General features: G+C 33.0%; 1 protein-coding gene across 3 annotated transcripts in view; it reads right to left on the minus strand.

Annotated features, from left to right (window-relative positions):
• Positions 1–41: 41 nt before the first annotated feature.
• LOC126822205 (myc box-dependent-interacting protein 1) overlaps positions 42–26,736 on the minus strand; it is a 34,155-nt gene continuing 7,460 nt past the window's right edge. The window contains exons 3-14 of one of the 3 annotated variants that reach the window (XM_050550951.1): positions 22,316–22,410; positions 14,492–14,587; positions 12,908–13,015; positions 12,539–12,624; positions 11,838–11,913; positions 10,696–10,799; positions 10,229–10,258; positions 7,307–7,410; positions 6,420–6,532; positions 5,920–6,240; positions 4,624–4,725; positions 42–4,085 (exon numbers count right to left, since the gene is read on the minus strand). In XM_050550951.1, the coding sequence (XP_050406908.1) occupies positions 3,999–4,085; positions 4,624–4,725; positions 5,920–6,240; positions 6,420–6,532; positions 7,307–7,410; positions 10,229–10,258; positions 10,696–10,799; positions 11,838–11,913; positions 12,539–12,624; positions 12,908–13,015; positions 14,492–14,587; positions 22,316–22,410 (1,322 nt within the window). In that variant the 3' untranslated portion in view covers positions 42–3,998. Of the gene's footprint in view, positions 4,086–4,623; positions 4,726–5,919; positions 6,241–6,419; positions 6,533–7,306; positions 7,411–10,228; positions 10,259–10,695; positions 10,800–11,837; positions 11,914–12,538; positions 12,625–12,907; positions 13,016–14,491; positions 14,588–14,960; positions 15,118–22,315; positions 22,411–26,736 lie in introns of those variants that run through there. The other 2 variants (XM_050550953.2, XM_050550952.1) reach the window with 2 other exon arrangements.

The raw sequence follows: 26,736 nt of genomic DNA on the forward strand, positions 1-26,736 counted from the left end.
CATTTCAATGTGCGCATATAAAAAGGTGACAAAAACATAAAGAATACTGTATAAAATTTATTGTATTTAACTGGGTACTGATAAACAAGTCTAAATAGAAATTACCTCGATGACAATATAAATACTGTAAGAATTACACAACTAATTATATAATTAGCTATGAAGTATGTCCCGGTAATCCTGTTCAACAAGTATTGCTCTCTAATACTGAAAACCAAATAAGGCTAAGCATCTCTGATTTTTTCAACAAGCCGAGAAGTATTGTCAGTTGCAGTCAATATACAGTTCTTGGTAGTTTCTGTAAACTTACATTTGACCTTGGGATTTAACATAGTTATGTCACAAGCAATTTTATTGCCATAGTAGGCCTACATCATCAAGAGATATGACATCTTAATATCAACCTTAGTGTGGTCAAAAGTAATTCAACTATGATTGCCAAGAAAGTAATGTTCATGTTTAATGTTCTCGGTGGGCTTTGTAATACAACTTTGTAGTGATGCAGCTATTATTAACTCAAAAAAAAAACCTGGTCAACACCATTAGCAGTCACAGCATCCCAGGCAACGAACCTGATCTGATTTTCCTAAATTAAGAAGAGTCTAATACTTAGTGAGCAGGGTAATATTGGAAAACAATAATAATGATAATTACACATGGAATATAATATAATGTATTAATACATTTTAATTATTCCTCCACCAATATAATAAGAATTTATATAATAATAATTATATAATATTAATGTATCTATAAGATCTTATATTGCACATTAATGTAATAACAATAATATCTATTTTATTAATTTGTATTCTGTAATACATACTTTAAAGTCTATCAAATGTTTCACTAAATATCTCATGACTAATAAATCAATTCTAAACTCTTTTTCGCCTATTAGAATCATCTGTTTTCTTTTATAAACTTTTTAAATGAACAATGAAACAACTATAAGGTTACTAATTGAATTGTTAAATTTCAACAATACTAGATAGTAATTAAAGATATATTCCTTCAGGGATAATTAGGTCATATGTTGAACCCAAAAGCTTTTATCTAAAAATATAATAATGTATTAAGGATACTATTATTTTGATTCTACATTAACCCGAATAAATTTCATTCCAAAGTTTCAATCAGTTGATGTGCCACAGAAAATCTAGTAAGGGACAGAAAATGATGTATTTGCTCTTATTAAATCTCTTAGGAATTATTACACACAATAAATAAAATTCTGGTGAAAGATAACACATTACTTTAAGCAGTTTTTCTTGTGTTTTGGATATATACATCCATCAAATGTAAGACCATTATCATCAAAGGGATATATCTTTAAATATTTTCTGAGCAGATATAATGTAAGATTGTGTATAAAAAGTACAAAACTGTTGGTAACAAGAATAATAACAATTATGCATAATATATACCACTACTATCACTACAGGTAAATGAATTAATCTAGAAAAATGTTAGTAATATCTATCTAAATACATAATCTCAATAATACATAATTAACATTCATATACTATCATTAATTTTAACTAAAAACAAATACTTAAATAAACTATTAGTTCTAACGTCTTGGCTGCATTCAATATATTTGTTTGAGCTCACCCTAATTTAGCACAAAAAATATTTCTGACTACTGAACCAAATGACTTGGTTATTAATCTTTATATTCAATTTTAGTAAATCTTTGCTTGGCTATAGCTCATTGCATCTGCATGAGAAGTATAAGATTGATTTTGAAATTGTGTTATGCTTGAAAATGTACAACTCTGTGGTAGAGGTAAGGGTACTATATATATATGCCCCATGAATAGTTATACTGGCAATTCCAATTAATCACCAATCATTCAAATATGAAAGCAGTGTAATAAGTTATTCAGCACTTGTCATAAATAAAATTTAACAGAATATAAAACAATACTTGAAAAAATAAAATTACGGTAACAATCTTATCTATTATATTCTTATATATACAATTGAGAAGATCATATTTCTGATCACAAACTTGGTGGTGCATCTTTAGGTTTTGTTTAATATACATCGAATTAAAAACGACCAAAAATATCCTTGTATTACTATTAATTTCCAACCAAATCATGCAATCAAATGATATCATGATAGATTTCTGTAATTAACTGATTGAAATACCTATTTCATGATGCTAAATTTCACTAAAAAATCTTTATAACAAAATATATAGAAATCAAGAAAATTCCTTTCTATTATTATGGAATTCTATTCAAGAATCTAATTCTGATCAGCCGTGATTAATTAAGCAGCTCTTCTCTGTTTTTGTGTCAACATTATGGCAATAACTTGATTTATTATTATATTTTATTAAAGGACAATAAAATGTCTCTCTTGAAGTTTTTAAAAATTTCTTAAAAAAAGGCACATAAATAACACGAAAAGCCCTAGAAAAGTTGCAGAGTAGAATGCTTCAATGAAAAGGAATGTCCTTACCTCTAGTTATAATATTATGAGCAGATTTTAATACATACTGATGAGCTAATACGACAAAACAACACATCAATATAACATTCATATTTTTCCCGAGAGCTATGGAATCAAAACAACTATATTATAATAAAGAATAAATGTTTGTAGTCTTACTCAATTTCACTACTCAATTGACATTATATTAATTAGGTTAGATACATGTATTATGATAATATCATAGACAAAATGTAACATATTTCCGGTAAATGATTAATAAATTCTAACATAAATGTTCATAGTTCATACCACAATTAAGAAATTAAATCAGGTATCATATTTTTCTGCACCAAACCGGCTAATGAAGACAGGACCACAATTTACATTTGGATACAAAGCTTTCGCTATTACACTTTTTTTGTGGAGATTTCACCATATTTGGAGTTTAAAAACTATTCCAATCACAAGTTTTAGATTGACATTTAAAATCATCATTAAGTACACAATTACTGGTGCTTCTAAAACTGGAAATTGAATGATATTAGGGAAGTTTATTTGCCCCTTACAAATATGAACATATTACTTAATCAACAATTTATAATTTACCCAAATCAAGTCTGCAGTACGCGTTGCTTTAATCTATTATCCAGATATCAGATCCTAGTGACATACATCTTACAAACATTATATTCTTATTTCAATACTTGTAATAAATAAATAACATTAAAACAATAAACACGAAAAAATACTGGCTTCAACAAGCTAAAAATTCTGAAGCAAATGTACAGCTTAAAGATTCTGTAAAAGCTGCAGAAGACCTACAAGTTTAAGTCAGGCAGCCATACTCCTTCTAGTTAACCAGTTACTTTATTTCACAAATTGAAACTAGGATTGGGTATCTCACTCACACAGTGGTGACATATCCACAAAACTCTTACATAATATATACACAAATCCTTTCATCATTTTTCATCTCACCACAGAATATGGTTACAATTTAATAAAGAATATTATAAAATGACATCAAATATCTTTAGTTAAACGAAAACGTGATTTTAATACAAAATACTTGTAAAATAAGTATTGCTATAAAAAAGTGCAGTTAAAAAAACTCGTATTTTTGATTTTACATAATTCGCCATTATGTTTTTTTTTACAATTTTTTTAATATTTGATATTGGAATTTCCATCGACTTCAATTGTCATTTTGTATTTTTTAACTTCAAATTTTGATTACTCTTTATGATTGATGATACTATGTCTTATTAATGTAAGGCCTCATTTGTAAAGTTTGTGAATTCTTTTAAATCTCACAATCAAGAGGATACAAAAAATAAAACCCTTAGATTTATCTATTTACATATATAAACAAAGAAGATGATAAAAACCTAATTAAAATTAATTAGAATCAAATGACACATCTAATCCATACTACGGAAATTCTTTTAAATAATAATGTAAGGTTTTAAGTAATCTTCAACATTTGCATAGTTTATGGAATGTAAGTAATGGTTTGATTGGTAATGAAGCTGTGACCAATCAGATCACTTGTTTTATTGAGTGATCTTTTTGGTGAAGTTTTCTGGGAAGACGCCTTTAACACCATTTGTTTGTTTAACACCCATTACCCAACCTTCATCCTAAAACAAATTATAAAAAAAATGAAATACATTTAGATTACACAAAATTCAAAGGCAGTACCAGTTTTATCTATACTCGTAAATTTAACAGAATATAAGTCGATGTGGAGGTTAAGTCGAATTATCATATTTTACTGTTTTTCTTGGGTTGATAATATGTTGAAGTGGGGGGGGGGGAGTATGATTTTAAATAGATAAATAAACAAGCTAAGAAATGTCTATAAATATTTCGATTGGAATAGTGTAAGTAAATTTTTCGAGATGTCATTCTTTTTACCTTCATCCATATATAAGTCGAAGCGGAGTATAAGACAACGGTCGGACTCCAGCGAAAAAAAGTATTGACTTATACCCCTAAAAAATATGGTAATTTCTTTACCCTAATTTGACCTCAAGGTTTTATTTGTAAACAGAAGGCCCTGGAGTCAGAGTATGTGTGCATACATATCAATTTTACTGCTACATTTGTACACGATTAATACTTCTAGAACATCTGATACCACTTCTATTTTACTTTGGATTTTATTTCGATACTAACCTGTTCTTCTGGATTTTCATATGGTACAACCCAGATTAAGTCTCCAGTATCAAAAGTTAACTCATCAGTATCTTCGCCATTATATGGGTGTGTTGCCTCCACCTTAAATATACAATATCAATATAAATCTTTTATACCTCTTTATTTATACAACAAAGGGAATAATCGTATAACTTGCATTCATGGCTCTTGTAATTGCCCTGATAAAATAAACATCTTTTCAGGCAAAAAATTACAAAATTTCCAGAGTTTATTCCAAAAGATAACAGTTTGAATGTTTCATTTGCAACCTATAGAATTAGAAGGAACTGAATTAACCAGTGAAAACCCATGAGTTTAGACAGGCAACGCCCCTCATTTTCACCTGTAAGTGTGGGATTCAACCCATGACTCCACATTATAGATAATAGACCTTACAATCTACTGTACGCAAGTTAGACAATAGTAAAAGTTTTATATCTATACTAAAGAATAGGCCAGTGGCACTAGTTCTACAGGTTATTTTATTGTAAAGATCCATAGACCCAAACTAGAGTCCAAATAATAAAACATTTGGATATGCAGGTTAACATTTGAATAGCAACCTCTGCAATTGCCATTAAACACATTATCTGGTACAAACATCTTTCTCCTGAAAATGAATCTGGCCCCCTACACCTTGCATTTCTCCACATATTTCACCCTCACTAACAGTCTTTCTAAAATCCCATCACTTATTATTAATCTTTCAATTTCATATGATTATTATGATTTAAAGGAGGTAAATCTCTATTCTTTGGCACCTAGAAATGGACACAAATGGGTTGCAAGACTCGCAACACATATAATAATGTAATATAAATGATTATAAACTGATTTACATTCAGTCTTTTTTTACTTTAATTTCTAATCAGTTATGTTCGGCGAAATATGTGAGGAGTCCAAATTGAATGGCAGTCTTTGGTGTCTGGTTATTCCAGTCACACCAGTAGTATTCTCCTGTGGGATATGTTAAGCCTCGTTCATCGAGTCGCTTCATTACAAATGGTGCTCGAAAGCATTCTGGTACGCGAATCGTGTGCCAATTTTAAAACTTCCATTTTGTCATAAATATTGGATATCAGAAAACCATCTTTCAAGGTAAGATAACAACATCAATATTGATTTAAATTGACCAATAAGTCGTGTTTGTAATGTCGAAGCCACTTGATAATCATGTTGAATTAAAGATTTGCCTCCTTTAAATAAAAAAACAAACTCCTTTATCATTATTGTATGATGCCTTCTAATCTGTATAAATATTACCAATAAGTTTACCTCATATAACACTGTTGGTGGTGCATCTTTAGACTTTACAGCAGGTGGACTTTTATAAATATCATCTTCTACATTCACTTCCGGTTTTGACTCTTCAACACGTCGAGGTGTTGGCGTATCGTACACATCCTTATCAACAACCTTATCTTCCTCAGGTGGACTAGGTGGTGGATAGTCAGGAGCATCCACAGTCTCTTCAGTTTTTGTGCCATTAACTTTCTCCTCAGCTGGTGTGCTATTAACTTTCTCTTCAGTTTCTGTGCTATTAATTTTCTCTTCAGCGTCTGTGCCATTAACTTTCTCTTTAATTTTTGCACTAGCCTAATTACATAGAAGAAGATTAATATAATTGGGATATTTTTTGGTAATTTGATGCCAGAGTCGGTGTAATTTTTAAACTACTATAATGGCTGTCCATACATATTTTTAAAAATAAACATGTTTAAAATATTAATTCAAGTAACACTACAGAGATCCTAAAATCAAATAAGAACACTGACCTCGTCAACACCTTGTTTGACCTTTTCTACGACCTCCTGACCCTTTTCTTTAATTTCCACAGATGTTTTCTTGACAGCATCGACAACCTGCTGATTACCATATACTATGGTATCTGAAAGCAAAGAAAAGAAAAGAAAAGAATAAACTAAGTACCAAGGTGCATAGTCAGAAATACAATTCAACATACTTATTGGCACTCCTTTTTTAACTCAAATATGGCATCTTGGAATTCTTTTCAGAATCATGATTAAAATCTCATCAAAACTGGATAAACTCTTTAAATGAAATGAAATGGGGTTTAACGTCCTACTGTTCTGCTCCTAACCTGGGCTAATGAAGACGGGCATACGCCATACAGTGTGCTATGAGGGAAATTTTGCCCGGACAGCGGCACTACGGCCTACTCTTATATCGAATTCCAACTGCCAAGGGATCTTTTACGTGCACGCCAATGTGTACACGGGACCTCGGTTTTTCGTCCCATCCGAACGACTAGACAGCTTTCCTTGTCAGCCCCTCCGTCCTGCATCACTGACAAGGGAGAATCACGCCGGAAAATCTGGATGAACTTTCTCGGCCAATGCAGGGATCGAACACCCGACCTCCGATAAACTCTTTAGGCTTTCATATTGTCAAAGATGTATTCTTGAAAACCACATTTGTTTTTCTGAGGTTATATATTTATCAGGTAATTATCAACACCAAACCTCGTAAGACAAGTCAATGTGAAAAATACAGTGGGTGCTTAATTTTTTTCTTTAGATCAATCCAGAATCTAATATACTGTTGCCATTAAGTCATAGATTTTAAAAACACATACTTTTATTGTATTTGACAAATAAACAATTTAGATATGTTCCCTTTAAACAGTCTTGGTATGACTTACCACCGCCATTTTGTTTTATCGGTGACCCTGGATTACTGTCTGTAAACGATGTTCCTGCACTTGATTCATCATGAGTACCATTAAACACATGTTCATCTACACTTCTACAAATAAAAACAATAAACCATATACTAATGTGTATATGTTTTCCCTTTAATCCACATATAGAGCAGTTGCACTTTGTTAAGGAACCATATACAGCGGCTATTGTAATGTGAGTTTTAATTGGTCTGCACTTAGGCTTGCCAGCCAATCAACACTTAAATCAAAGAAGTTGCCTCATAAATGCAAGTGTTCAATTGATAGATTTCAATTTACTTTTGTATTTGGGTGATAATTCTCCAAAAGTGATTTGTTGCTGTGCATCAAACTCAGTGTCTGGTTCTGGTAAATTAAGTTAACTTTTTAACTTCATGGCACACATTGTTATAACCCTTGTTATCCAAACAATAATTAAAAATGGATAATGGTTAAAATATCTGAATAGTATATAAGTATCTGATACGTATGTGCCCACAGTGACCTGTGCTAACAAAATGCTTCACTCATCCAAAGTTATGAATTGGAGTTCAAATAACTAATACATATGCATGTATTGATATCATTCATTGTCATCTTTAGTTTAATTAAACAGTTCTAGATTGGAGTTATTTCTAAACACTCTACAAACATTGACTGAATCATAACCATCATCCAGACACATCACTTGTTTGCCCAATCAGAACTTTGTTGTGAAGTGCTCAACCTTTTAAAGGCGACACAATTTTATTATAGATGTCAATTGCATCTATAATGTAACCTTTGCATTGTTTTGATTTTAAATATTTATATGCATGAACAAATGTGATAATTGTTTTCAATTTATACCTCAACTGTGATATTTGTTTTTTTTTTAGGCAAGTGATAATATTTTAGTTTGTCCCCTACATTTCACCACATGTTTGGCTCACTATATGACCTGCCATAAAACTCTATTTCATTTTCATATTAATCGTTACATTCTTTAAAGAGAAATGTCTCCAAAAGACAAAAAAGACAGGATTGGAGCGATAAAACTAAACTATTATGGGTATTCTCCATTCATATGTACACAGGTACTAATTAGTGTAATGTCTACAAAGTAAATAAAAGTAGGTTATAAGCCAGTGAACAAAAAATTTCTAAATAGTTCTAAAGCTGATTAAGAAAGTCTCTATCTAATCACACTTGTAATTTTCTATTACTGGAAAAACATTATTGTCGGCGATATCACTACGGTTGAAGCAGACGTTAAATAAAGCTATAAATTACTACAGGGTCTCCTGGTCTAAAAATGAAATTTTTGCAGTAAGTCCAGAACTGATTTAGCTAAAGTAAATATTCCAATTTCATATAAATTGAATACACGTTTATTAAATCAAAACACACAAGAAGACTCAGTCATCAACATATATCAAGAATTAAGTAAATTTGTTTCCATGGAAATACAAATATTATTAGATCCTCAAAATTCTAATTAGCAAAAGGCACAACTACTAGAGTTTCATAAAGGTATCTTAAAAGGTTTATATGATATCCTCTGAAAACAAAGCCAGGACATAACAAGGAAATTAACTGTTTTACATACATGTTTTTTTGATTTTACATACAATTTGAACATGAACAAGAATAAAATAGTATCTATTGAAGTTTGAGGCAGAAAGAATTTTTGTTATCAAGTAAAAGATGGAGAATTGGCCTTTCTTGTAGGTTAAATGAGAAGTAGATCCAAATTTAAATAATGCTTCTTTAAATGATTTTACTTTTACAATTAACAAGTTGAGCATCAAAAACTCTTGTCTTGACCCAGGCCAGGACAGGCTGATATACAAGACACCTAATCAAGCGTAGGGGTCTTTAGCAGTGTGGGGTAGCTGGGAAAAACATACGAGGTTGCACAAGGGACCCTCGTCTTTGTCACGTACAAGCTTGAGGTTGAAACAACCCTACTTGACTCAATAACTTAAATCAATTGTAACTTAAAGATACATTCCCATGTACAAACTGGGTGATTTAATGGTATATATGGACTAAAAACATATTCAAACTAATTAATTTGTCATAATTTTGCTTCAAATCCTTCTCAAACATTGTAATTGCGAAGGAATACCCTGCTATAAAAATTCGATCAAACTAGGTCATGTTTACGTCACGTGACTTACCTCTCTTGGAAGTCAGAGGAGAATTCATTGCATAGAATTCATTGCATACATAAGACAATGTTGTCTTTAATCGCTTACTATTTATTACAAATATCGAATCCTAATTAAATTCTCGGATTATCCACTACCTGCGTCTTTTTCCGTCATTTTTATCTCAGAAAGTCTTGTACGTCTAACTCTTCATAAAGTTTATCAACTTGTACATCAAGCGCTCAATGTTCGCGTGTGACCTTTGACATCACGCGTGCAGAAATTCCTAATCGTCGGTCTATCGATTAGGGGAACCCTTACATTTTTGTCCTGTGTACGCTCCATGAGTGTTTTTCGGGGAATCCAGTATTTTTCTAGTAAGATTGGATATCTCTACTTTCCATATATACCAAAATTGCCATACTTTTATTGGAAATAACCACCCATTAAATACTTTTCTGGGAACCCATCTTTAACTACAGTGTTTTTAATAAAACAAACTTTCGCTAGTACATGTTTTTAAACTTGATATTTAGCTTTTATTCTGGCATGTTGGGGAGTTGGGGCTTTAATCAAGAGAAGCAAACACTATCCAACAACAAAAATCTAATGGACAAATTAGGTAAAATTAAGCAATAGCAGATGGACTATCTATATAAGATCTTAAGGTTATCACAGGACATATCGGTCATCCATGGACATGGATGACAGCACTTTTTATTTTGCAACAAGCAGAAATTGGTCAATTTACAGACATTGTTGAAAAACTTACCCTTTAGAACTATAAATATGAGCTTGTCTTCTATGATAACATAACAACAAAAATATATAAATATAGATAATTTTCAACAGACACACAACACAAAGAACTTGTTTGTTGGTCTTATTTTTTTATCCAAAGTAATGGTGTACAGTGTGCTTATCACCTAACCAATGACATTCATAACTCTTCCAGTAAAACACCAAAATAAGCAGTTTGTCATGAGTTAAAATATGAGATGTCTTTCCAGGGTAGACCATATTGCAAACATTGTAGGACATGACCAAGATCAAATTTATGGATGTTTATGAAAAGACCCAAAGACCCAAATATATGGTCAGACGTTTTAACATATATGTAAGCCCATACTTGTAATTGTGACAAAAGAATCCCCAAAAAGCTCCATTTGGTTAAAAGTTGTATATATTCAATGATAATTTGGTCAAATATCAGTGGTTTGAGAAAATAAATGAGCTTACCCGTCAGATAAAGTCGAGCTCAATGGTCGACTAAGTGGGGTGTATTCAAAATCTCTGAAATCAACCTGTAACTGATTTGTTATATCTACTTCTTTTTCAGCTATCTGTTAATATATCATAATAAATTCAAATAAATCCTCTTAATTTAAAGTTTAGAATTACATTTCATAATGTAATAGTCTGGGTATTTCTGGTCAATATCAGTATTAATACATGTTAATTAATCACCTAATAATTTGTTTATGAAATGCATATGGGAGCCAAAACGACTGTATGGTCTTTTTTAATGTGTTGCATTGCCTTAAAGCCATTGATCATCATTTGTTGGATTCTGGATTCCTTACAATCTATGCTAATGGATCTCTAAAAGGAATATCAGTCAAAAAATAGCTAGATTCCGTTCAGAATTTACAAAGATATGATGAACTGTAAATTTGGCATCCTCTGCAGATGATTAAATCAGCAGCACCTATAAGTTTTTGGTAAAATCTTTTGATGGTCCTCTTTTTAATCTGATTGCATCGAAGGCAGTCTAGTCATGATATTATGGTTTTGATTTCTTAACAAATATTGTATTTTTGGTAAAATCTTTTGATGGTCCTCTTTTTAATCTGATTGCATCGAAGGCAGTCTAGTCATGATATTATGGTTTTGATTTCTTAACAAATATTGTATTTTAGCGAGGATAAAGACATGAAAAATCAGATACTGTCTGTAAATTGCAAATGAGAATCAGCTCTTTAAATTTGCTACCAAATAACATGTATCCTCTGCAGATGACTAAGTCAGCGGCACCCTATAAGTTTTTGATAAAATCTTTTAATGGAACCTTTTTAATCCTTTTGAATCAATGGTGGTGTACACACAATATTTTGGTTTTGATTTCTTAACAAATATTCTATTTTAGCAAGGATATCGCCATGAAAAATCAGTTACTGTTTGTAAGGTGCATCCCAGCCCTTTAAATTTGCTACCAAATAACATGTAATGGCTCAGAGTTATAATAATAGAAAAGAATTCCACATTTATTTAACATTTATTGTACAGGTTAATATTCAGTAATGGAGATTGACTTAGCCTCTTCAAAACAAACTAGTTATAAATTTCACAGAAACAAAATGGATGTGAAGGAAGAGAATTACCTCTGCTATTCTTCCATGAAAAGTTTTTTCTGCTATAAAAAGGTCATTGAAAATACTTCCAAAAACTGTTGGTCGACTGAAAAGATAAATTATAAATAGCATTGGCATTAGTTAAGCCTGAAGAATATCAGATATAGTAAATGAAAGTGAACTATATATTACTGACCATCAATTCATGATATTCCTTTAGGGAAATCATAGTGGCGGAGTTAATATGGTAGTGGTTCACTAACCAGGAAATCCTGGTATGGGGCAAGAAATTTCCTCTGGATTTTCCAACTACGGTAGGTAGCCCTTTGTCAGTGATGCTGGACAGAGCATCAGCCAAGGAAAAGTATCTAGTTGTTCGAATGGAACGGAATAACTAGGTGATGTATATAACATAGGCAGCACGTTTAAGAGTATTGGACAGTTAGAAAACGAAAGCATAGCGTTGGCCTGTCTTCATACATTGCTACGCATATTCGTATCCTGAACATAAATATTGCACTGTGTATAAATTTCTTTTCAAGCGGATGATAATTTTAGTCTCTAGAGTGTTCACAGGATATTTCAAAGTGACCAAGGGCCATAACTGTTATGCATAACAGATTGATAGTTTTATTGGACAATATTCCAGTTAAACAGGGGCACCTTAATCCTCCCATTCGGACCCTGATCTGTACTATTATTACAAATTCTAGTGATGAATGATGTCTTACCTGCTTTGAAAAGCTGGTAATTCTTTATGTAGATCATTATTTATGTCTAAATAAACCTGTTTTGCTTGAGCTAATTCTTCATGGACCTAAAACAAAAGAGTTGAAAATGAATTCATTTGAAATGAAACAGGTTATACCTTATTTACTATGGTGGCAGTTTCTCCTTTTTGTTTTTGAAACCATAACAGTAAAACAAAGCACACGCCCTTTCTCATTAAGTCCAAAACTAATAGGGTACTCGTGTTTTGAGTAAACATAAAAAGCATTCATAAAAACAAAATGAGAAAACTTTCTTTTAAAATAATATTTCCTGTGATTTATGACCACACTCTACTAGATCTGAGTAGATCTGCCAAATGTAATACTGACCTTATGAACTTTAGTTTCATCTTTTTTCTTTGCCATTTGTATAACATCCACAGAATGTCGAGCATTGTCATAATACATTAATTTGCGTCCTCTTTTGGCTATTTTACTCTACAAAACATTCATTAGATATATTATAACACATAAATAGGTTTCATATGTATGTCCTTCATATTTCCAAACAATTAAAAGGGCATTATGGTAGATTAAAAAAAGAGCTGGCAGTTCTCACTATAATAGTTAAAGACTAAATAATGTAAAGGGAATTTGCTGAAAATTTCAGTCAAATCGATCCACATTGAACCGAGATATTAGCTTTAGAATTTTAGGCCTAGCCTCGATCATCATTACGATAAAAAAACATAGTCTCGATTATCCATTTTTGGATTAAATCATCAATGAGTGTTAAGCAGCAAATCGGATTCAAATCCAGTAAATATCGCAGGCTAGCAATGACACTGAGAGTTGATTATGGTCTGGATAAGTTAATTAACATCTAATTAATAATTTATAACATTTCGGGCCTAAAGAAAAACCTGCAATAGGTAGATTTAGTTCTTGCACTGTATATACTTAGATTAGAAACCAGGGGCTGTAAATAAAATTGAAGCAAATGCGACATAAACCAGTTGTTATTTGATCCAAATAAGAGTTTCTTCAATAACAGAATTGGTAACAACATATCTATGATACATGTATATGATCCAGAAATTACTGGAGTAAGACAGCTATGGGGCTTAATGTCCAATTCAGATATATTCCGGTTAGGACTAACACTGTACTATATTTTGCTTCAATAATTTGTTTGCGTGTAAGTATCTTAGCAATGGGAGGAAACCAGAGGACCGGTGGAAAGCCTACAAGTATGGGAAGGCGACTATACTCTTTGTCACTTACATGTACAAGCTTGGGATCGAAACCATTCCACTAAATGACAGACCTTATGATCTAAAGAGCATGCATTATCAAACCCTTATCATGAATATCCCTTGAAGACACTGACTCGATAGCCTGGAGGTTGGGTGTTCGATCCCTGCATTGGCCGAGAAAGTTCATCCAGATCTTCCGGCATGATTCTCCCTTGTCAGTGATGCAGGACGGAGGGCCTGACAAGGGTAGCTGTCTAGTTGTTCGGATGGCACGAAAAACCTAGGTCCCGTGTACAGTTGGAATTCGATATATGAGAAGGCCGTAGTGCCGCTGTCCGGGCAAAATTTCCCTCATAGCACACTGTATGGTGTATGTCCGTCTTCATGAGCCCAGTTTGGAGCAGAATAGTAGGACGTTAAATGCCATTTCATTTCATTTCATTTCCTTGGTGAAAACATGTCACTTGCAATTATTTAACAGAAGATTATAGTAAGCTATCCAGGAACCAAATTCTTTTGAGAATTTTCTCACAGATTCCCTCCCTGAAATCGTGCATTGATCAAATGTTTAATTCTTTACCTATCTAGATATGTATCTTTCTAGACATGTATGTTAGTGATCCAAAGAGAATCCTAGGCGTCACCCCATTCCTGGAATTAATTTACAACTTAGTAATTACTGGATTCTTATTTGTAAATGATCACCAATAGAACTTACCTTTAAAATTGGAAAATTTGCCAGATATTGAGTTATAGGTTCCATCACCTTCCCCTGTAGTGTTTTCACAAAGTCTACCCATATTTGCTCGGACTCCTGAAATATAAATATGATCATTATAAAAAAACAGGAATAGTATAATTATTCACATCACACAAGGACAAAACCAGATACAAAACAGGGTATAAATAAAATGTCCATGTGAATCAGCTTTCAAGACCATTATGTCTATAGAATACACGAGAAGTGTATCTCTTGAATATTAGATATTAGGATTACATACGTTCACAGCAAGATAATGGACCAATACTAAATTCTAATTTCAATGATAATATTGAGTTAGAGGTTTAGCTCCTTTGAAGCCCAAAACATGTGCATAGAAAATATTCAAATATTCAGGCCCTTGTGGATCAGAAGAAAGAAGCAGAGAGAGACCATCCTCCCATCATTTCAACACAAATATACTTACTATCATTTTACTGAATTGAACTGGCATTTATTAACCAGTACAAGCAATTGAAACATGCTTATGTTAATGAATGCCTTCTTGGAGGTGTGAACTGTTTATATTGTAATTTGAAGATACGGTCTTGGAACTTATTGAGGATTATGTTATAGTGGTTATGTGAATGAATGCCCCTGGGATGTGTACATGTAAACCGTTTATATTGTAATCTTGAAGACAAGGTCTGGGATCTAGTTTAGGATTAACAATATTTAAAGGACACTAAGTTAATTCTTTAACTCTAGGTGCAATCAGGTTTTCATCACCTATTTATAGATAGAGATTTTATTTGGACCTGGGTTAACGTGACCCTTGGGCATGTGATATGTATGTCAATAAAAATTTAATCCAAAATTAACACTTCCTGGTTTTATTATTACATTATAATTAAACTTGATCTAAACAACCCTGAAATCATATAGTATACAATGTATACTGTGTGTATTCAAATATTCCAAGATATATTGCCAGGTTATGCCCAAAGCAATCTTAAAAAGACTTGTTCTAAACAACTCTAAAACCCTACTGATCTTGTATATCCTATACATTTGTGTATTCAAATCTACCAAGATAGTTTGCCAGGCAACAGAACATACACCGATAGTAGTTAAGACATCCAAGCAGTCCATAAAAGCTGATGTGTTATTATTCTTCTGTAGGTAATGGATGGAAGTAATTATGAGCAAAAAAAAATTTGATAGCTTTCTAATTCTGCCTTGTGCCATCATAACTAAAACATGTACAATGCACCTGTAATCAGACAAAAACTTAAGCTGTTTGCGTCATTAGAAATCGTTGAAAGATAATAGGCTTTTTCTTTAAATTTTAAAGTCAAGCATCAATAAGATTTTTCTCTAAGTGATTTAGGGTGATAAATATGACAATAATTATCAGAAATCATTAAATATGGGTTTTTTTTGTCTCATGAACATAATAAAAATAAATGAATAATAAAAAATATTTTTTTTTTACGAAGGGTAAAGGATTAGGTTGCAGAAGTCGCTCTACCATCCTACCCTTCATGAGAAGTATAATACAAAAGATGATAGCTCAACAAATAAAAGGATGAACAAGCCAACAGTGAGGCTGATGTCCCCCGCCGAAATTGCAAAATAAATAGATGACACATATTAATTAATCGCACATTTATTTTTTTCACTAAGTTTCATCACTCTCTATCAGATAGAATCAAGATTATCTTGTCCCAAACCATCGACAAATGAAATCGATTAGCTCTGCTTAGCTTCAGCTCGAAATGTTAATTATTGAACTCAGTCAAGACATTCACCTAATGAACATCTACATATACATCAAGTTTAAACATTCACCTAATAGACACCTATGCCAAGTTTGAACATTCTACCTCAATTAGAAGGAGAGTTATTGTGTTCCAAAGTTTCTACCAATCAAATTGCTTATCACTCTGCTTACCCTCAGCAAAAAATGTTCATTATCGAACTTAGTTAAGGTATTCATATAATAAATCTATACACCAAGTTTCATCAATCTCACTTAATTAGAACTAAAGTTATCGTGTCCCAAAGCATCAACCAATCAAATTGCTTATCTCTGCTTACCCTAAGCGGAAAATGCTCATCTTTGAACTCCATCAAGGCATTGACCTAATCAACACATACACCAAGTTTGAACATTCTAGCTCAATTAGGAAGAGAGTTATCGTGCCCCAAAGTATCAACCAATCAAATTGCTTATCTCTGCTTACCCTAAGCGGAAAATGCTCATCTTCGAACTCCATCAAGGCATTCACCTAATAAACACATACACCAAGTTTGAACATTCTAGCTCAATTAAAAGTTATCGTGTCCCAAAGCATCAACCAATCAAATTGCTTATCTCTGCTTACCCTAAGCGGAAAATGCTCATCTTCGAACTCCATCAAGGCATTGACCTAATCAACACATACACCAAGTTTGAACATTCTAGCCCAATTAGGAAGAGAGTTATCGTGTCCCAAAGCATCAACCAATCAAATTGCTTATCTCTGCTTACCCTAAGCGGAAAATGCTCATCTTCGAACTCCATCAAGGCATTGACCTAATAAACACATACACCAAGTTTGAACATTCTCGCTCAATTAGGAAGAGAGTTATTGTGTCCCAAAAAGTGTGACGGACAGACAGACAGACAGACGGACAGACAGACGGACGAACCCATTTTAATAGTCCCCTGCTTTCTTCGAAAGGCGGGGGACAACAATGGGATGACAGCAGCAAAAAAGACACATACACTTACAAAATGTACGATTAATGCAAAGGCTTAAAAACATAAAACAATGAAAAATTACCTATAAATTTATATGGACATCAAGGGTACCAGTATTATTCTTTGAAAGTAAGATATTTAAAAAGTTGTTTCTTGAAAGAATTGAAGTTAATGGTCAATATTATAGAAGCTGATAGCGCATTCCATATGTTTGAGCCTTTAAAACGAATGCTGTTTTAAACAACATTAAGTTTTGGCCACGGAGTAATTAGTTTGTTATTAATTTTCGGTGTACAGAGTTTCATAGAAAGACAAAAGAACAAGCAGATAATTGGGACATTGGTTAAATAGATTATCTGCTACAAGTCTTTTTTGATATCAAAAAATATCAACAGATTATCTGCTACAAGTCTTTTTTGATATCAAAAAATATCAACACAAGTCAATAAAATAAAAAAACAAGACTCTGTCGAGTTTCTTTACTTCGTCGACGAGTGTTGATATTTTGTGATATCAAAAAGGACAAGTAAGAGATTTTATTATCACTCAATCCTTTCTTGCATGCACAAATAAATAAATACAATTCTTTGCTATAGATTTCACTTTTACTGAACCTGATTACATTACGGTGTATTGATACATCATTTTTTGACAGCAATTCAACCATTGCAAAGTCCTTTATATTGACCCGGTGTTTCCATGAAAGGCAATTAAATTTTAATAAAAATAGTTCCTTTTTTAATAAAAAAAAATGAACTGTTCTTTGAAAATAAAAAAAAGTAGTTCCTTTTTGATTGACCAATCAAATTCATGTAAAGCAATATCTCCTAAGTAGATTATGAAATTTATCACACAAGCGATATCTACTGTAGAATGTATTATTGGGTGATAAATAAAGTTACGGTACATAAATTGTAGGCATGACGGTTTTCCATTGTTAAGATTTTTAGAGTATTTATAGTGTTGGGTACAATTCAGCGGTATGATCGACATTGAGCATTAGTTTAAAAGCCATGATTTGTCGTCTAGAAAGACATTCAAGAGATTTGGAGGCCCAGGAGTAATCAATGTGTCTGAATATAAGCATTATAAAAAAGAGTTTGGCAGGAGAGGGGGGATATTGTTTAATCTTTCGGAGAAGAAAAAGTTTCTGATTTAATTTTTTAGAGATATATTGAATAATATGGTCTTTCCAAGTTAAATTATGATTTAAAATGACACCTAAAAGTTTAAAGGATGAGACTACTTCTAATGATTCATTGTCGAGTTTTATATCAAGACTAGTGGGGAGAAAGTTTCTTTTTTTGTTTTTGATGGGTGTAAAGAGCATTGCTTGTTTTCAGATATATTGAGTTTCATTCCATTTTTGTTACACCAGGCTTGCATTCTATCAGCATCAAGCTGTAATTTTGTTTAGAGAACTTTAACAGTTAAGCCTGAAGTGTAGACAGTCGTGTCGTCGGCAAAGAGGTCAGTTTTAGAAGAGAGATTTAATGGCAAGTCATCAATGAAAATATGAACAAGAGGGGGCCTAATACTGATCCTTGAGGTACACCGTAATGAGTGGGCTTTAAAGCTGATAGCTCATCATTAACAAAAGTACACTGATTTCTGTTTACTTTTGTTAATAAACACTGTGTATAAATTTCAAGTCAAACGGACAATAACTGTAACTTCTAGAACATCCTCAAGATTTCTGAAAGTGATCAATTTGTTGGATTGGCTATTTGGTCTCATGAACATAAAATTTCATCCAATTTACAGTCAGAAAGGGAGAAAAATAACGTCCACCCAATACAGCTACATCAGGGCTTTTTAGCATTGAAAGAAAACAGGGGGACCCTAGAAAAACCCACGAGTTCAAGCTGGTCAAACTCACTGTCTGCATTTAGGCATGTATCGATACGCCAAGGGCAATAACCCTGCAAATAATTTATGGACCTCATTCATATTCATTCAAACTCATCTGAAATTTCAAGGTCTATAAAAATCCAATGAAAATAGAAGAAGTTACAATATGACTTTCATTTAGTTATTTTTTACATATTAAGGTAAAGTCATGACTATAAATTTGGGGAAAACTGGTGGATCACATTCCTTATACCCCAATATAACTCATTAAAATTGAATGAAAATTTTGACACTATTACTTGTCATTCCTCAAAATAAATCAACAAATCAAATGATATCAACTATTTTATTTTTGACTCAAATCCGTCATTTTAAACTTATTTGCTTTCTTTCAAAACTTTTCATATTTTAATAGTTTTATTTTGACTTATAAAAAAACCAATCTGATTAAAATACAGATCTATATTTCGCCTCGTTATTTTATACTTTCGATGGCCTACACTACATGAAGATCTGACCAGTTGTACTGGAAGGTCACATCAGTGGTTGTACGTGCGGCCTTTGACCCTATGATGTCAGACATTGAGTAATCAATCAGCAATGACATTTCTAGTGGTTTACACACAAGTCAGCTCACCGTAACAGGCCATTTCATTGGCTAATCTCCCACTTCAACCAGAACGCGGGTAATATAACAACTCTTCCAGATCCTAGTGTAGTAAAGACAAGTAAAATGAAATTTTGAACTATAAAAAACGATACGAAATAGGATCTGTGTTTTAATCAGATTGTAAAAAAAAGGAAAAGATTTTCGAGTTTAACGCCAACGGTAATTGAAATCAACAAATGTGATAAATATCTCTTACTAATATAATGTGTACTAGACCAGGAACTAATTTAAATTAACTGAATCACATATCTATTGGCCCCAGGGAACATCAAGAGTGCAATGGAGTTCAAGTGCAGTGTGCAGTTTTTTGTCTGTCAGGTTGCAAAATGTCTAGTGCAGATTTTAACTCTTTAGTCAATCCTAGTCTATTAGCCCGTTCAGGCGCTTAAGTTGAACTGGTTTAAAAACCCCGGGGATCGTTAAATCAGTACAACTTAAGCGCCTGAACGCACATGTGGGGCAAATAAACCAGTTTAAAAACCCCAGCTCGCGACCTGTCTTCGAGAAGGCTTTTTATTTTAAACTGGTTCATCTTAGCCGTCTGAACGGGTTGGCTTAAAAAACCCAGCTCCAGCTTGCTTTGAGCATGCGCAGTACGCAGTAAGTTACATTCCTGTGAAAATATCGGGGTCAGACTGTGCCAATGTTATCTAAAGCATGCGAGAACCGAATAAAGAATATGAAGCTACCCATGCGCAATTAACTCTAACCTCCGACCAAAGAGGTCAGAATAGTTAAACTGGTTTGGCTTATAGTACGTGTGAACACAACACGATGCTGTCTTAAAAACCCCAGCGATTATGAACTGGTTTAAAAATAAGCGTCTAAACGGGCTATAAGTTGAAAATTCTTGTAATATACCAAACACATATACACATTCAAATTTGTTTTACAAAATATTTAATTCAAAGAATCTGAATCTAAATCAATAATAATTAACAAGGAGGCTAGCATAGATCAAATCTACACTGTAAAAAGTTTAAAGAGAGAGAGAGAAATGGAGTTTAACACCCACTCGACACAATTTAGGTCATTTCGGGACTAACATATGGTTCAATTTTATTTCAATAATTCGCTTGCGTGTAGGGGTCTTTATCAGTAGGAGGAAACCAGTGGACATGGAGAAAACCTATGAGGTTGGACAGGCAACCCTACTCCTTGTCACGTGCAACCAAGGAATCGAAACCACACCAGTTGACTCGATGACAGACCTTATGATACAGCTTGCACATGCTAACCATTCGGCCATCCAATCCTCTTAAAAAGTTTAAAGTATAACAAGTACTTATCTGTGTTAAGAAAGTGGATGTTTCCCTTTCCTTATTATATATCTATTGTATATTGTAACACATGGTTTGAAAGGAAATGTGATGGATGATTGTGTTTGTGTCATAAAATGCTTGACTAGGTTGTGTGAAGTATACTATCTATTATACAATTCAAGTGCAGATACATTCTTTTTATCAGAGTCATGACATCAGTGTTATGTCTGAACTGAAGTTTATCTGTATTAACTTGTTACAGATAGCAGACCTTACATCAGCTGCATTTTAAATTGATGTTTTAGGAGCAGTTCTAAATATTTTTCTACCGGGTAAAAGTAGTAACATGGGATGAATGACATTTGTATTCTAGTCATATATTCAACTAGCTGAAGCTCTGTGGTACTTTAGTTTGCATTGCAATCAGTTCTAAAATTCCACACTGTGTATATAGTGCCATGATCATTATCTTTTGTCAGTCGGCATTCCCAGGTATCTGATGTTATTTCCCATTAACATTCAGGATTGTATAATTCTCAAGTATTTTAGGAACACTCTAGAGCAAATCACTAAAAACTCTATGTTAGAATAGTCAATGAAATGTCATTTATTTTCTCTATTAGTTTAGAGTTTGATTGAAGTAACTGAGGAATGGTGTTTCGTAAATGAGTAACATAACTCTGATAAACAAATCTAGCAATTCTTTAACAAAGTCGTAATATTTTGATTGGAAATTTTCAGACAATTTTAAATAGGCTATGTCATCACATTTTTGTGTTTACATATAAGTGTGGAATACCATAATGATTGAGAGTGAGACATTAAGTAATTCATCTTTAAAATAATACAAACACAGCTTTATGGATAACAATCACTAGCAACTTTAATAGTGCAACGTTTCAACAAGAATCCTCTAGTAATTATCAAGCACACGGTAAACGATAATATGATACAAAAAGCTGGGAGTGAGCATTCAAGTATAAAATGTAGAAGAAGCCAAAAAGACAAGCATTCATATTCTGTTTAAACATATAAAAAATGTTCAAACCAGAATATGAATTCTTGTCTTTGTGGCTTCTTCTACATTTATACTTAAATGCTCACTCCCAGCTTTTTGTATCATATTTTCGTTTACCTTGTGCTTGATAATGACAAAAAGATTATTGTTGAAACATTGAACTATTAAAGTTGCTAGTGGTTGTTATCCATAAAGCTGTGTTTGTTTTATTTCAATGTTATTCCAATCACTAAATGTCTTATAAACAATATAAGTAATTTATCGATACATTTTAATAGAAGAGCTCTTTACTTACCTGTAAAGACTCTCTGAATTTTTTTTCTTCTGTCCATTCTGCTTCATATGATTCTTCTACAGCTGAATAAAATGACTTACTGGCTACTGACAGGGCTGAAACAACAATAAACATGTTTTAAATTAAATCAAATCATGAATTAAAATTCAATATAAATATGTGAAATTTAATTGTACCTGTATGTTCTTGAACAACTAAATGTACAATATAAATATGTACAGGAAGCTTATAATTAAATGTATAAAATTACAGATGACTGCAATTTGTTCAGCAAAGATTTGGTCCGCAGCTGAGACATAAAGGGCATTGAGTACTCTATAATTCACATTTTAAAGCTAGCACTGTAAGTTTTGTTCATAAGATATGACATTTTTTTGTTATTTGGCATGATAAATTACATACATGTATTAATCTCCCAAAAAATACTAATTTTATTTACAAATTATGTTCCAAACATGGCCCAAAAGCATGATAATAAAGGGTGCTGATGATAACCAAAGTCGGATTTTCTCAGTTATGCCAGCATGGATTTTCATCAAATTTGGCATGAACAATGCTAAATGCAAGTCCGTGAAAACTATGGTTCACTTTTTGACTATAGACGTGGTTTGTCTGGTATCCATGGAAACATAAACAAATGATAAGTTTTCTTGGAAATTATTACCGTAAGTTCATACTAAAAAGAGATATCGATAATCCCAACTGTCCATCGTAAGCAGAGGTTATAAGCAACATTTTGGCACCAAAAACCTTAAAATATATCAACTCAAAAGTATTTCAAAATCTTTGTTCATTATTCACCTTCAAACAAGATTTTGGATTTTGGGTAAATTCTTTGAATATGTCCACAAGTTTTAAAATACAACAATTCGGGTGTAAAAATTAAATATTTACTTCAGTGCACTACTCCGCAGTGATCGAGAAATTAAACGCTTTTAAATTGGACACTCATTATCAAAATTGAATGGTCAGCTTTAAACTGGACACAAGTACAAATTGGACGAACTTGGGTGATTTTAAATGATTTCTACGAAATTTTAAACAAGACTTTGATATTGAATGTGAAAGAAATTAGTGCTAAATACACAAGATTAAATGATACCCGGATTACAGTGTAAAAACCTACATGTATCAGATGCCATTTTGAGCTAGAAGTTTAGAAGGCCATAACTTCTGCTAATTTGCTTTTTGGTAGGACTACCTGTTATTTTAAAGTGTACATTTAACCTTTTCGAGTGGAATTTTGTGCCTTGAAGAATTAACATAGAAGACATCCAAATCTTCTGACCCTCCCCAACCCTTAACATTTGGAAACTGTGGAGGCACAACTCGCTAACTCCGAAACCAATTTAAGACAGTGTGTTTAAGAGAGAGAGAGAGAGAGAGAGAGAGAGAGAGAGAGAAATGGGGTTTAATGTCCACTCAACACAAACTAGGTCATTTCGGGACTAACATATGGTTTAATTTTATTTCAATAAATCGCTTGCGCGTAGGGGTCTTTAGCAGTGGGAGGAAACCGGAGGACCCGGAGAAAACCCTCGAGGTTGGACAGGCGACCCTGTGTTTAAGAGAGAGAGAGAGAGAAATGGTGTTTAACGTCCACTCGACACAAACTAGATCATTTCGGGACTAACACATGGTTCAGTTTTATTTCAATAATTCGCTAGTGCCTAGGGATCTTTAGCAGTGGGAGGAAACCTGAGGACCCAGAGAAAACCCACAAGGTTGGACAGGCAACCCTACTCCCTTTCTCGTACAACCAAGGAATCGAGAAACCCCCGCCAGTTGACTCAATGACAGACCTTATGATACAGCGCACACATGCTAACCATTCGGCCATCCAACCCCCAAAAGTGTGTTTAAATGTCCGAGATACAAAGAAAGAAGTCCTTAACATATAGCCATCGTCAGAATTCTGTTTACTTTACACTCAGGTTTTCTTTACATGTCATATCTGATGTGCTTTCTAGGATTTTATGTAAAAGACAAATTTAAATCTCTTTATTGTCATTATACATTAAATTAGAACATAAGCCTGGTACTTTATGTCTAGATGCTCAACTTGGTGGCAAGCTGGTGATTAATTTGAATAAAAATATATTTCATAAGCATGAGTTTTAATATTTTTTTTATAACAAGAATGTGCTCAAGACAGGCAGTAATTTTAAACTGATTTATAGTTAAGTTTAAATGAAATGAAGACAAGCTAATGAAAAAGGGCATATGCCATACAGTGTGCTTTGATGAGGGAAATTTTGCCTGGACAGCAGCACTACAGCCTATACTGTTATATCAAATTCCAACTGCCAGGGAATCTTTTACATGCACCCCAATGTATACACGGGACCTCAGTTTTCCGTCCCATCTGAACAACTAGACAGCTGTCCTTGTAGATAAGTTTAAAGTGGCAATATAATTAATAAACACCAACCACGTTTAGACTTTTCATGATGTTAAAACATGCTATGTTACGGCCATCTACAAACTTATCAAATCTTACAAGTGTAGTACTATCAGTTGTTCAATCTTCAAGATTCAATCTTCACGCTGTGTTTTCTTCCGTGATGAAGTTACAACTACAGTTCAGGTTCTTTTCTTAAAATACTTTATTTCTACAAACTGGAAGTGTTACAATTCTTCCTAGTCTCAAATAACTAAATGACTGGTATGGCCGGCGGAGTGAGCTCTGTCGAATGCTATTTCCCCACCCTATTTTATAGGTGCCTATTCCTTTGTTTGAGGTGTTAATCTAAAGACTGATAAGTTCTAAATATGGAAAGGACATGCACCCCAAACTGAACATCGCCAGGGATTGTTACCTTATTTGGTCAACAAATATGATATATGTTTTATAACAAAGAAGAATGTGAATGACCAACATGCTCATTAATCTATAGCTCAGTTAACGTATCAAAATAACAGGCATATACATGTACCTTCCATATTTGTGGTTATGAAGTTAGAATCAATAATATGAAAGATAACGCTATTGTTCCAGCTATCATATTCCTACATTCTTGTCTTTAGACACCATGTCTGGTTATTGTCACAATATTCATAGCCAATTTAATTTGCGTTTCAGAATTTAACTTATACCATAACTAATATATTGACAATGGAGAATAATTAATCAAAATCCTAATATTATTTTACATAGATGTTTCAAAGCACAAATTCTTTCCCTCCATATTGCTACACAAGACTCCACATTTCTTATATACGTTTGAAAACCCGAATTCTAAAATTTGTTTATATCTGGTAAGATACAATCTTTTGGCAATAAACTCCTTTTTCTTGATAGCTTGAAATAATATATCTTTGATTCGATGGTTAAAGATTAGAAATCTCGATTCTCAAGGAAAGATACCCTCAAAAATATGTCTGTGCCCGGGACAAGAGAATCATCATAGTAAAATAGCTCTGAGAAAAATTATGTAATTATCTTGCTTACAACTGTTGCTATTATTTTAATTAGGAGATGCTGTTTTATACATTTATATTTGGCACTAAATGTCTTGTTTAATAATAAATTGTGTTATTTTTTATTTGAATGGAGACAGTAGTATATTATGGCCCACGTAAAAATGTAACTACTATATAACTTTCCGCATGAATGATTAAAGTTGTTAAAAATAAAAGAAGGTGAGAGTGGGATATTTAAAGTGGACAATTGGTATTACAACCCACTGTATTCTTTACACATATAAACATTAAATAAATGTCTTTGGCCATCTTTCAAATTTTTGGTTACTTAGATACGACAATCTTTAATATTGATAGTGACAGCATGATTTCATTCTCAAGCTATGATAAATAAAATTGTTATGTATCTTCAAATAAACTATACCTGCATTGTATATACAATACACATGTTGCTATAATGTCACATATTCTCTCAAATATAGATATCATGTTCTTAGTGACAAGGAAAAGAGAGAAAAGGGTTAGCACGTGCGCGCTGTATCATAAGGACTGTCATTGAGTCAACTGGCATGGTTTCTTTCCCCGGTTGTACGTGCCAAGGAGTGGGGTCACCTGTCCAACCTCGTGGGTTTTCTCTGGGTCCTCCGGTTTCCTCCCACTGCTAAAGACCCCTAATTGCAGGCGAATTATTGAAGTGAAATTGAACCATGTGTTGGTCCCGAGATGACCTGGTTTGTGTCAAGTGGATGTTAAACCCCATTTCTCTCTTTCTCTTTTTAATGCCCACTTAACACAAACTAGGTTACTTAGGATTGGCATACAACATGCTGATAATTAATTCAATAATTTACTTACACAAGTAGGGCTCTCTATTAGCAGTGAGGGGAATCAGACAGAGGAATATGTGAAAACCCATGAGATTAGCCTTGGATTCAACCCACACCATTTGACTCAATGAGGGTTCTCTATTAGCAGTGAGGGGAAACCCATGACATTAG

Source organism: Patella vulgata, chromosome 5 (genome assembly GCF_932274485.2).
Source record: "Patella vulgata chromosome 5, xgPatVulg1.2, whole genome shotgun sequence".
Taxonomy (NCBI): Eukaryota; Metazoa; Mollusca; class Gastropoda; family Patellidae; genus Patella; species Patella vulgata.